Source organism: Notolabrus celidotus, chromosome 4, assembly GCF_009762535.1.
Source record: "Notolabrus celidotus isolate fNotCel1 chromosome 4, fNotCel1.pri, whole genome shotgun sequence".
Classification (NCBI taxonomy): Eukaryota; Metazoa; Chordata; class Actinopteri; order Labriformes; family Labridae; genus Notolabrus; species Notolabrus celidotus.
The window spans coordinates 6,375,413-6,389,234 of NC_048275.1; the positions used below are offsets into that span (position 1 = coordinate 6,375,413).

General features: G+C 44.7%; 1 protein-coding gene across 1 annotated transcript in view; it reads right to left on the bottom strand.

Annotated features, from left to right (window-relative positions):
• Positions 1-1,737: 1,737 nt before the first annotated feature.
• LOC117811810 (glutamic acid-rich protein-like) overlaps positions 1,738-13,822 on the bottom strand; it is a 52,399-nt gene continuing 40,314 nt past the window's right edge. Inside the window, exons 6-7 of the mRNA XM_034682285.1 lie at positions 6,960-7,083; positions 1,738-3,403 (exon numbers count right to left, since the gene is read on the bottom strand). Of these exons, the coding sequence (XP_034538176.1) occupies positions 3,210-3,403; positions 6,960-7,083 (318 nt within the window). The 3' untranslated portion in view covers positions 1,738-3,209. The remainder of the gene's footprint in view (positions 3,404-6,959; positions 7,084-13,822) is intronic.

The window sequence follows — 13,822 nt, forward strand, 5'->3', positions numbered from 1 at the left end:
GAGGACCTTTATTACCGTATTGATATCTCTGACATGTCAGCGCGCCGGCTCTCATCAGCAGAGCGGCTGTAAATCAGCGCAGGAAGGAAACGCAGCGTTTAACGGTACATGCTTTAATTACTGAGCTGCTGTAAGAATAAATATAAAAACATGATGATCATTCAAACACTGAAAACAAGAGCACAACATGTCTGACAACAAACCGGAGTTTACATCAAATAAACAGATTAAATAACTTCGCTTACAGACTCTTAGTCATCCGTCAGTGTTTCCTTCGTGCACGAGACTCAACATGTGTGAAACATTTTAAAACACACATAAACATAATATTGCATTTTTCCACACAGAAATAATAAAGTGTTCAAGTTAGATCACATTCTGCAGCACCACAACCACACACTGCAGAAGCTCAGTACGGGACATTAAAGTGGTTAAATGAAGCGTTTTATTTTATGTGACTTTAACCAGAGAGACGATCTGATGGTCCTCAAATCCAAACAGGCGGAGACGCATCAGGGATTATTTTAGCCTCAGGTTTCAGACTTCTTATTACGGTGTAATCCTGTAAAGAGACGACTTTTAATGCTTATTTTATCATTTTACTGCAACTAATTAACCATCGTCCAACGTAGAGACAGGGGTGTTATTGTGTAGGGGTGAGCCCGACTAAGGATTTGCTTAGTTGAATCTGATTCATCAGATTTTGCCCATAGTCGACGAATAGTGGAATGTTTGTTGTTTTTCCTTATTGACTCAAAGTCTGCATGATGGTGACCGCATGACAATATTACACATAACCCTTTACAATTAAGAGACTCGTAGCTTAAAGTAAAAGGGACAGCAGAATATTATAAGTATAAAACTTAGATTTTTTAAATCTGTATTGGAAAAACAGCGAGGTGATGAAGGAGAGAAAACTCAAATAAGGCCACCATCAGTTAAACATGGAACAACGCGCCGTTATAGAATAAGGAATCAGGAGATCTTTTAAGTGTTCGCACAGCAGAGAGCAGCACTGCAGAGGGTAGTCTGTCCAACTTAAGGCTAAACATTTGTATAATGTTCAAAATCAAACCTGAACCAGCTAAAGGGTTTTTAAATCTCTTAACAGAACCTTTTAAAACAGTCTTTCATCTCGTCTTTGTCCGCTTGAGTCTTTTCAAACTGTACGCGAGGAAAACCATCGTGTGTACGGGCAGAAGTGCACTCCTGTCTTTGTTGACTGTAAATCCTGTCTTTGAGAATATCCTCTCTGATGGTGTGGAGGTGGATGGGATGCTGTGGATTGTGTTTGAGGCTTCAGACAGCTTTGGGTATCCCTCCTGGTTCTTTTGGCCCCGTACAGTTTTTTGTGTGGTCCGGTAATCCTTGATCTCACAGTCCTCTTCATGAAGCTGCTCCTCATCTTCATCACTATTTTTTAGGATCAACTGAAGTTTTATTTCCTGACATTTTGAGCTGCCATGAACGTAGAAATATTTAAAGGCCAGCTGAGGTATGTCTGCTCCACAGCTCCTGCTAAATGGGAGAGTCCACCTTTAATTACCAGGGGAGATTTAATTACCACTTTAAGGAGATTTAACACTTCAAGAGCTGTTCTCAGAATTACATTAAATAAGTCTATATTTATATAAAAATAGGATATATGAGACACTATTTTTACGGGAAACAGGAAAATAATGTAAAATTAGACATTGAGCACCCCCATGGTTTGAATGGAATGATCCACGTTTCATATGCAGATATTCAACTATGAGATTGGCAGTCGACTAAGGCTCGTTAGAACCAATCGTCCAATATTCGACTATTTGGGGTCACCCCTATTATCGTGTTACGGTATTTTACCCAGAACAAGCTATCGGCTGATTCCCTGCACAGAGCACGCCGGATACATGGCGGCGCTTTTTAACGTCTTCTCTCCCTCGTTAGGTCGTCATGCGTTCAGGGAAGCCTGTGGTGAAGTTTTAGTAAATAAACCTGATGAAGTGCTGCTTTGGTTAAACAGACTCCTCAGTCTAAGACGTGTGAGCGGCACGAGTCTCTGAACGTTAAACTGAGCTGAACTCTCTTATGGAAGTCTGGCAGGGCGGGGTTAACAGATAAAAGAGCTTTTACAGTATTTTAAATGATTCTTCCTTCTCTGTTTATGGAAAACACAATTATTTCACTAAAGGAAAAATATTTTAAATTGTGTGAATTTTAAGATTTGAAAGAAAAATGAATTAATTTACAGATTTGACTGTGAAAAATTTGGATTGGGGTGCTGGTGGCCTAGCGGTCTAAGTGTCCCACGTACTGAGGCTATAGTCCTTGTCGCAGAGGTCACCAGTTTGACTCCTGGCTGGTCAACCATTTACTACATGTCTTCACCCTCTCTCTACTCCCCACATTTCCTGTCTTTCTTCAGCTGTCCTATCCATTAAGGCAAAATTTCCCCACAAAAATATAACTTAAAAAAACAAAACATTTTTTGTTAAATTAGAAACTTAACTTACATTTCACGAAACCACAAAATAAAAAACTGTTCATGCACAAAGTTATGTCCTGACATGTAAAGTATTTAACACAAAGATTTTAAATTCTGTAAGTGGTTTACTTTTGTGAAATGTTTTGGGATTAAATGAAAAGTTAAATTTCTCTCATTTTTACAGTCTGTGAAAAGTTTCTGTGTTTTTGGGTTCAGTAAATGTTAGTTTAGTTTTCCTTCATGGCCACCGTATCTTAAACCAAACTGAAGGATTCAAATATTAAACTTTTATCCTTAAAAACAAAAAAACTAAAGATTAAAATAAAAAAAGAAAGTTTCTGATTTGTCCTTTTCATCGACTTACCGAATGTTTCCATGATTGAAGTAACATTTTCAAACATAGTATTTTGATATTTATGAGCATGTTGAATCAATGAAAACATTAACAACAGTGTGTGACGTCATGTTTGATGCATCACGCTCTTAAAGGCACTCTGTGTGCTGAAACACGGGCTGGTGAGATCTCTGAAGTTTGCATTAAAGTGTCTCAAAGTTAAAGTTTGTATAAAGTTTCTTCCTCTTGTGGATGCAGTAAAAGCTAGTCCTCTGAGGCTTTGAGTGGACCCTCAGAGACTCGTCCTGCAGCTCTGCGAGCCAGCCTCTAAATGGATCTGAGGTCAGCTGCACTGCAGAGACGAGGTCACACTCAGAGAGAGGCTCAGGGAACCTTTGAGCGTCCGTTTCAAATGCCCCAGCTGTCACTGAAGTACTGATCCTCCTCCTCCTCCTCCTCCTCCTCCTCCTCTTCATCCTCTTCCTGTTCTTCTTCCTCAGTCTCGTTCTTCATGAGGTCATCTTCCTCTTCCTCCTCTCGGAGCTGAGCGAGCATGGTCTGCAGAGCTGCCTTCACGTCCTGGACCTCCTTCTCTAAAGACTGTGCAGAGTGAGTTAAGGAAGGATGTGACGCTGCAGACTCAAACACATGAACACAGAAATCAGACAGATTCAGAGCTGACACCTGTGGACGCTGATGGAAACAGCTTCATCCTGATGGAGTCATCCATCCTTCAATTAGGCACCGCATGGATTACAGCGACAGATCATCACGTCATACTCAATTTAACCCGATGATTCTCTATTCATGAGCTGATCCGGTCTGAGGAGCCGAGCGGGACCAAAGACCGCCCTGCTGAATTATTCATGAAGCTGGGATGAGACGGGACGGAGGCTGGCGGCGGGGAAAGGGATTGTTTAACCTGCTCAGAAACTCAGATTAACGGCCTGAGCGTCCGGATTAAATGAGAAATCAGAGGGCCGGTCTGGCGGCAGATGGGACCTGATGGCTCGTTTTACAGTCTGAATGGACACAGATTGTCCTCATTCATAATTAACCGGCTGTTTAAGAGCTTCCATGAATACTGCAGAGGGTCCGACTCTGATCGCAGCGCGGTCCAAATGAAACAATGAGCTTCAGAAACCTGATGAGAACTATAGATTCAGACATCAGGAGGGACATCTGAAACAACAATCTGGGAAGAGGCTGTTGCAGGACCTCAAGCAGTCCTGGTGTTTGGCCTGAACCAGCTGAGTCTGGATCATAATGTGAGCACTCATGAGAGAAAGAGTCACTGCTGGACTATCTGAGCGATGATAAAACACGTAAGATGTTAGCTACCATGGTACTGTGGATAGAAACCACAAGGTATGATCCTAGAACCAGTCCTCTCTGAAGGACTGACCCGCAGTGATCCTGTCTCCTCTGATCCCTGGTTGCAGAGTCTTTATAAAACTGCAGAGTCTGAGTGTGCAGGTTTGGAGGAATTCAAGTTTTCATTGGTCGCATCTTTCAAGGGCTCTATGAAGGACAGCTGACTGGGCAAGACTCTGTTCATGGTTCAAACCTGAAACTGATCCTCCTCATCCAAAGACGATGAAGAGTTCATATCTTTAAAGTGACATGAGCGTTGAGTCAGGTCTGCTCTTTGACTTCCAACTCCAGCTCCTTTCTGACTTCTCTAGCTGCTAATCAGACAATAAACAACTTCAGACAACGAACACAAAAAAAGAGTCCTTTAAGAAAAATCGCCTGAGATGGACCTGATCCAGATCAATCAGGATCAAGACCTACAGTGATAAAGAAATGTGAATATTATCTAGTTTAAGTGAGGCTGCGTTTAGGGTCTTTTATTTCCAGACCTCTATGTGTCGACCTTGTATTTTTTTAACCTTCTTCCTCTTGTGTTTTCTTCTTCTTGTGGATGCAGTAAAAGTTAGTCCTCTGAGTCCTCTTCAGGATTCATTTTGATCTTTAATCTGATCAGACTTCTGCAGAACTGAGTCCTGTAGTCTGAAAAACACTGAACACAGAAGAACATTATTCTGTGGATCTGTTCTGTGCTGCGGCCTCCTTCTGTCGAGAGAAGGGACTCAATTAAGACCCTCGGAGACAAGATGTTTTGATGTAGCTTCGCTATGGCAACAGCAGCATCCTCCTCATCCTTCTCTCTGATAGATTTCTGAGAGGCAACAATATTTCTGTCTCCTCGGCGTCCTCGAGTGTCCGCGGCTCTTTTTCACCAAGGATAGACTTCACAAAGGCCGGATAATGAGCCAGGAACCAGGAGCAGATCAGAGAGACTGCCAGGCTGCTCTGCTCTCATGCTCACAGCCAGGGGACGGACTAACCTGACCTGGAGATGAGGAGACAAAGTGACCGTGACGAGGAGACGAATTGACTCGACGAGGAGACGAACTGACCGTGGCAAGGAGACGAGGGGACGAAGTGACTTGACGAAGGGACGAGGAGACGAAGTGACCCCGACGAGGAGACAAGGGGACGACGAGACAAGGGGACGAGGAGACAAGGGAACGAGGAGACAAAGGAATAAGGGGACGAGGGAACGGACTGAGGAGACGAGGGGACGGACTGACCCCGACTAGGGGAAGAGGGTACTAATTGAACCCGACGAGGGGACTAACTGATCCCGACAAGGAAAGGAGGGGACGAGGAGAGGAACTGACTCAACAAGGGGACGAGGAGACGAGGGTACTGACTGACTTGGCGGAGGGGCGAGGGGATGAGGGGACGAGGAGACAAGGGAACGAGGAGACAAAGGAATAAGGGGAGGATGGAACGGACTGAGGAGACGAGGGGACGGACTGACCCCGACTAGGGGACGAGGGTACTAATTGAACCCGACGAGGGGACTAACTGATCCCGACAAGGAAACGAGGGGACGAGGAGAGGAACTGACTCGACAAGGGGACGAGGAGACAAGGGTACTGACTGACTTGGCGGAGGGGTGAGGGGACGAGGGGCCTAACTGACCCCGACGAGGGGACGAACTTACGAGGGGACAAGGTGACGAGGAGACTAACTAACCTGTCGAAGGGACAAGGAGACCAGGGGACGAGGAGACGAGGGGACAAGGAGACAAGGGGTTGTTGGGGACTAACTGCCCCCAACAAGGGGACTAACTGACCTGACGAGGGGACAATGAGACGAGGGGACAAGGAGATGAGGGGGCGAAGAGACGAGGGGACTAACTGACCAGACGAGGGAACAAGGAGATGAAGGGACAATGAGACAAGGGGACGAGGGGACTAACTGACCCGACAAGGGAACAATGAGACAAGGGGACGAGGAGACAAGGGGACGAGGAGACGAGGGGGCAAGGAGACGAGGGGACGAGGCGTGCTGATCAGATGAGCAAACAGTCTGGCTGCTCCTCAGAGTGAAGGACGCCATGTTTAATTCACAGATACTGAAACTAAATCAACATCTCCATCAGAGACGCTGCAGAGAGGAGATAAATGAATCTCACACTAAATAAATAAATCTGAATCCAGCAGGTGAGGTGACAAACGTTCCTCTCTGAGCTGAAGGATTTTCTTTCCATCGCCCACAGTGAGAAAAACACACTCATCTATTTCCAATCAGCTTTCTAATTAGTGCAGAAAATGATGTATTGTGACCTGTAATCAGACTCTTTCATTTGAGTCATTATCATGGATATTGTAATTTCCTCCAAGTGGGCAGACGGAGGAGGAGGAGGAGGAGGAAGGGAGGGAGGGAGGGAGGAAGGGAGGGAGGGTCAGCGTCTGTGTGGACATTAAGATATGACAGGAGCAGAATCATTACAGCCACATTCCTCTATCTGCCCTCCTCCGACTTTAATCTCTCTCTGAGCGGCAGCCGGCTGAAGCCGCCTCTAATAACCCCGACTTTTACCATTTCATTTCCAGCAGGCTCGTCCTGCCTGTCAGGAGAAACCTCTGATCCCGGTTTATCTCCAGCTCTCTGCCTGAATGGAACCATAATGTCACATCAGACAGGGTGAGCTTTATTCCTCCAAGGTAAAGAGAGCAAACACACATCCCACAGATCCCACAGGTGTTCTTTACAGAATCTAGGTCCTTCAGATGGATGAACAGAGACAGAGGTAGATCAGGTCTATGATGTATGCTCGTTCAGGGAGCAGTGAAAGGATATGGGTGAGGGCCTGATCCTGGTTCAGTATGGCCGTCTGCAATTCATCTTCCAAGGTCACGAGTCTGTCACTGATCAGCTCGCAGCGCTCCGTCAGGTCTGCAGCCTCGGCGTCGGCACAGACGTCCTGAAAGAGAGAGAAAAGAGAGAGGACAAATGAAGGAAAGAGAGTGGAGAAGTGGAGCAGCAATGCTTCAAATCTGTGAGCCTGTTATTAAAAATAAACACAAGAGGAGCATGAGGAGGGTTTCAGACTGAATGTAAAGTCCCTAAAGGTTGAGTCATCACACAAAACAAAGCTGCAACCTCTGGGGATGAAAGATGGAGCTAATTCAAAACCTGCAGTTCCTCCAGTGTCCACTAGAGTGTGTCTGTCTGTGCTGTTTATTGGATCAACATTTATCCTTCTGCGCCTATATTAGCCTCAAACAGTAATTTGAAACTGAAATCTGTTAGTGTTGAGTCTCAGTTTCACTGTAAACAGTTCCACAGAGGCTTCACTCTGGCTTCCTTCAGCGGTATGAACCTGAAACAGGAACTGATGTTCTTGTGATGTTCTTGTAATTAACAGGTCTTCAGTTTGCTGAAATAACAACATCATGATGCAGATTAGTCAAAAGTAAAAAGTCAAGCTTTGTCAGGTCTGTCCTCAAGAGGAGAAGAAAACTACGTCTACAATGTTTGTTTGTTTAATGGAGGTCTATGAAAGAGGATTAGAGACACTGATGTTTTTTTTTTTTAGCTCTGACCTTCTTCACGGGATGTTCCATTTGTTCTCAGAATTCTGACATCAAAGACAGAATTCTAGAATTCTGTCTGTGATGTCAGAATTCTAGAACACCTGCTGTTGCTCTCCATACAGACTGTTTTTCCTACTGACACCTGATTGGTGGATACTACTCAGACTACAGACAGAGACTAGAAACCCCAGGTACCTCTTCTTTTTGACCAACGCGAGCTGGACTGTATTTCCGGACTGTTGCTCGCGCTGGTTCGGAGCTGGATGAACTCGCGAATCAGCGCGGCACCCGTTTGTTTTTCCGCCCGCTCGAACCCGTGGAAGAGGCACGCCATGACGTCAGATTTCCCTCACAACAACAACAATGGTGGACAACGGCAGCTTGTCTCCTCGGCCGACCACGGCTTCGCCTTGGAATCCATTAGTCTCTTTTAATTTTTCGCTGCAGGACAATGGCGGAAACACGTTCGGTTTGTGTTTTTGATCACGGCAACCCTTGCCCGTGGAGTAAGCGGTTCCCTGTTCTAGACCAGCAAAGAGCTGGAGCCGCTCTGGAACTGGTTTTCCTGACCCTAGAACTTCCTCTGTCGAAAAAGGGGTATCTGAGTGTGGAGTTGGTGTTAAAACCTCCAACAGCAAGCTTGCACCAATGCTGACTCCCAGTTTATTTTTGCCCCACCATCGATACGCACAGCTCTACTTATGCTCTTTGTTTATTTTGTCCTTGGAGCCGCTCTGGAACCGGTTTTCCTGTCCGGGAGCCGGTTCACTCACAGTCAAAACACGAAAAACCAGTTCTCAATTGAGCACCGGCTCCAAACCGGCCCTGAAACTGCCTCTGTCGAAACAGGTTAAGGGTAAAGTCCAGACCTCCAAGTTGATTCTGTAAGAACAGCCTGCCTTCAGAGTAATGAGGTCATTATGGTTTAGACTTGTATTCTATATTCAGATTTGTATATTAAATACAGGGTCAGTATGTGCTTTATCTAACAGCACACTGCAGATTGGTTCGGTCACCACGGAGCAGCAGGTGAATCTTATTTCAGTCATTTCGAGGTCGACTTGAGCTGCGATGATTAATGAATGAGCATGAGGAGAGCACAAGTGCCAAAACTTTCCTCCAACACTTCTCCTCAGGAGTGTTTTTCTTTCTCTTTTAAAAATGTAATAACTCGCACCATGAGTCAGAGCTTAACAACGAGCGCTTCAGTTTCAGTTCCCCAGGACTCATTAAAGCGTGTTCACATTAAATCTCTGACACCGCTTCAATGGGTGAAAGTTTCCAGGAGAGGAACCAGTGAAAGGGAGGGCGTGTGTGTGTGCGAGGACGGTGTTAGGACAGTGTGTGAGCGAGGCTGTGTGTGTGTGTGTGTGTGTGTGTGAGTGTGTGTGTGTGTGTGTGTGTGTGTGTGTGTGCGAGGGCGTGTGATGTTGGGTTGATGAAGGAGCAGGGTCTAGTGGGGCAGAGGCCATAATTAGAACAGGCCCCCTTTGCAGACATCGTGTCCTAGTTTCTTCACACTTATCAAGCAAGGAGAACAAAAACCACACACTCCAAAGAAACACACACATGCACACACTCCAAAAAACACACACACACACTCACACACACACACACACACACACCATGTTCTTATCAAAACAACACAGAGCCTAATCTGAGTCATGGCTGCAGGTAGAAAATATCGACTCCCTGCAGCTCCGAGGTGTCAGAACAATCAGTGCAGAGTACTGTCGCCTGTCTCTGTCCTTAATAACACTCCTCCTCCTCCTCCTCCTCCTCCTCCTCCTCCTCCTCCTCTGGATGATGTAACAGAAAGAAATGTACAACAACAAAAAGGCCTGAGGCGCCATGAAGCGTTCAACTTCTCCCTAATGCAATTAATGAATTAAGAAAGACTGGAAGGCCGTTTAAAGATTTAAACATTGTGTTTCGGCCCCCCGCTGCAGACTTTAAGATCCTCTGAGCTGTTGGTTTGTTTGTGTGTTTGTTTGAGGAGCTTCTTGAGCAGATAAGAGCTGCATGTTTGTGTAGCTGATTGATTCTGTGCTTTACAGCCTCCGGTCTAAAAGTCAATACACCCACAGGACAGAAAGCAGCGCTCACTGTTTAAAATAATTACCGACACTTTTACACAAAACCTTTTTTTAAAAATGTCACATCCATTCAGAAGAAGAACAACAAACACACATCTCTGCCACCTCTGCCTTTTCAAACACCACCAACATGAAATCCATCAACACGTCAGTTTGTCTAACAGGATCTCAGACGTGTTTCAACATGTTGAGTCCTCGTGCCGATCGGAGCAGAAAACAGAGCAGGAGGCACATGAGGAGGTGTGTGTGTGACGGTCAACTCAACGATTAAACGTCACCCTCACTTCTCTACTCCAGAGTTACAAGAGATATTAATATTTGTATCACTGCAGGTCTGTAGTGTCGGTCACATGTTGTGTCCTTCGCTGTAGTTCAGCCTCCCTCCACTGGCTGGAGCTGTAGCTGGTTAATGTCTGCTGGCATAACGCTCTGCAGCTCTACTACCTGGATGTAAAGGAGCACAGGTGATGATGTCATCTGGTAGCAGGGTGTGGTTTGTCAGTATGTTGATCTAGTAAATGGAGATGAAGTTGTATGTAGGCTGTGTCTGGTTAAACCAAGCAGCAACCTCCGGTCTTAAAATATGAGTCCAATGCGGAAGTGCTAAAAACTGCAGTTCATTGAGGATCCACTTGAGGCTGGCTCCTGGAAATACCGGAAACCACATACACACCAATTCAAAGAAGCCGATCTTTACAGCAGAAATAAACATGTTTACAGCCTGATACAAAAGACGAGTGTAGTCTGGATAGCTCATTTCTCGATCGGCACACACTGTACGGGGGGGGTGAATTTTTTTCTAACGCGGCATTTTTGAAGATATTGAGATTACAAGTCTTCCAATGAGAGGCACAGCTGACTTGATTGACAGGCAGGAACTCTGTAGCTGTTGGCTAGGAGGCTCAAAGCCCGCCTCTTTACGTCACAATCGCTCTACAGCAGCAATATGGCTGCCGCCGCCGATTGGCCTCAAAACAGCGCTTCAGATAGAGATGGGTGACATCACGGATACTACGTCCATATTTTATACAGTCTATGGACATAACGCTCTGCAGCTCTACTACCTGGATGTAAAGGAGCACAGGTGATGATGTCATCTGGTAGAACGGTGTGGTTTGTCACTATGTTGATCTAGTAAATGGAGATAAAGTTGTATGTAGGCTGTGTCTGGTTAAACTGACATATAACCACTCCACCAGAGCAATGAGGACCTGAAGGAGGACTTAATGCTGCTGGCGCTAGCTCTGATAGTGGTAGCCAAAGTCAGCCTACCAGAGACTCTGTGATGTCGTGTTTGATAAGGGATCTCTAACCACCGGACCGTGGACTGGTACTTGTCCAAGGTATTTTATTTTGAAAACTGGGGGTTTAGAAATAGTCCCACAGTTCTACAGCTGAGAAATAAAACATTGCTAACTCCGTGCTGCATTATCAATCAATCAATCAATCAATCAATCAATCAATCAATCAATCAATCAATCAATCAATCAGTCAATCAATCAATCAATCAATCTTTATTTGTATAGCGCCAAATCACAACAAACGTTATCTCAAGACGCTTTTACAAACATAGGAGGTCTAGACCACTCTATGTCAAATTATGAATAGAGATCCAAACCCAAGACAGGGTAAGACTCAGTCTTACCCCACCTTAATCCACCATGAGCATTGCACCTCGCAGTATTTAGCTAGTTACAGCGGTGAGGACAAACTTCCTTTAACAGTCAGAAACCTCCAGCAGGACCAGACTCATGTTAGACAGCCATCATGCCTCGACTGAGTTGGGTCTTGAAAGAGGGATAGAGGGGAGTAAGAGAAAGGTGATAGTGATTACAGAGAAACCAGAAACAGGAGCAACAGAATTTTATGGTTTTTAAATAAACGTTTTGTTGAAACAGGAAGTGAGCGCTCTGCGTGTCAGCGAGGAACAATAGAACCCAGAAACACTCGGCAGATCGAGAGTCTTTACTCCACACGCTTTGAAGAGAGCATAATTTCACCACTAACACAAGTGTGAAGTGGAATTCAAATGCAAATTAAATCTATGAGAGCTGTTGCTTTACACTTCTGTCCCAAAATGCACCTCTCTCCTCCACCGCCATCAGGGCCTGATGAAACACCTGGAGGTATTTCTGTGATGTTTAATTGGCAGTGACTCTCTGATGGACTTCCAAGAGCAAATTAACTGCACGTAATTATGTTTATGTGCTAAGAGATAAAGTTCATTTAAATTAAAGTAACAAACAAAACATAATTATCGAACAGAGGCGAAGATAAAAACATAAACTGAGACATGTTGATTAAAAAGCAACGAACAAGAAGGAAAGCAAAGGAGGAGAGTCTGTGCACTTTAAAGAAGCGTTACAGAAAAGGTGTGCCTATATAAGGTACGATCTATAGCTCTGTCTGTCTGTTATTTAGTCCCACTCCTTTCTCTGAGGCGTTCATTTCACAACATCCCCTTTAAAAACATCTCCTTAATGAATCCGATCCATGAATCAACGTTTTCATCGAACGCTGTCTCCGTTCTCGTTTTTCACTTTGGGTCAATGTGGAGAGGGAACGTCAGGACACGGAGAGGACAAAAGAACAATTAGTCCAGATTAAACGGAGAAAAGAGCGGCACTAAAACACACACACACACTTAAATGCTCACACACACTTACACGCTCACCCACACACACACACACACACAGACTAATCAATCTCCATTGTGTCGGCAGGGCAGCAGCTCGGCAGCAGCTAAGTGGAAATCATTTACTTAAAGTCATTAATGAAGGAGAAAGAGGGTCAGACGCTCTGTGAGACGACCGCGGCGCTATCACAACATTATCAAGACAAAGATACTGATACCAGCTAACAGAAGACTTATGATTCACCTCAGGGAGACGGCAGACTTCATCCTGACTGTACTTCAGGTTTTCAATCATTCAAAGTCGAATATTTCAGGTCTGATATTTAATTTCCTTCCTCATTAGTTAGGGTGACCATCGTCTGGTTTGACCGCGACTGCCCCGTCTTTAAGCTATGAGTCCTGACGTCTTTAGAACGCGTATATGTCTCGGTTTTCTCCAACTAAAGGAACAAAACAATGCACCGCGCTCGCACTGATCCATCTGCATGTATGTCAATCACCACCGTTATCAAGGCTTTTCTGTTTTAACTAGGGTTGCAAAATTCTGGGAATTTTCAAAGTTGGAAACTTTCCATGGGAATTCATGGGAATAAACCAGGAATTGACTAAATTGAAGGTTGGCTCTTAATAGGGAACTTAAATATAGTTGGGGAAAATATATTTGAGCATAATCCTGACTAAAACAACCAGATTTCATGCAAGTACAGTTGAATATCTATGCTATTCCTCAATCACATGCACATAGCACACTGCTTACTGCAGGGAGACCACGCCCCCTACATGCACTGTGCATTCCTCCATCACATGCACACATGATTTCTAGAATCCTGCAGAGGCTAGGCTTGAGAAGCTTGAGGGAAGATGCTTTTTTGTTTGCATGTTGAATGGAGGGAGAGGGGCTCTTTCATTTAACATTTTGGATGAATGTCTGCTTATAACAAAACAAATATTTATGCTTGGATATGATACCTTTCCATTAAATTATCCTCAATTCTCATAATTCCCATGGAAAGTTTCCAATTTGGAATATTTCCAAAATTCCCCAGCTTAACTTCCCATCCCTTTGCAACCCTAGTTTTAACCAACAGAAAAACATCCCTGTTCCCAAAGTCCCAAAGTTCAGTACTGATTCATCCATTCATGACCAGCTCATCTTACTGACAGGATCTGCGACCTAACGTCATGTTAGCTGTCACGCTGTAAGAAAGCCAGTGAGAGTTAAAGTCTCCATTTTCAGTCGTCATGCTCACATACAGAGCCTACGAGCTGACAAGCTAACGAGCTAACACAAACAGGTACAGGCAGGAAGTAGGACTGCTGCGAGCGCCTTCAGTGAGGCTAACGTAGAAACCTTAAACCAGGGGTGTCAAACATGCTGTCCACGGGCCAAAACCG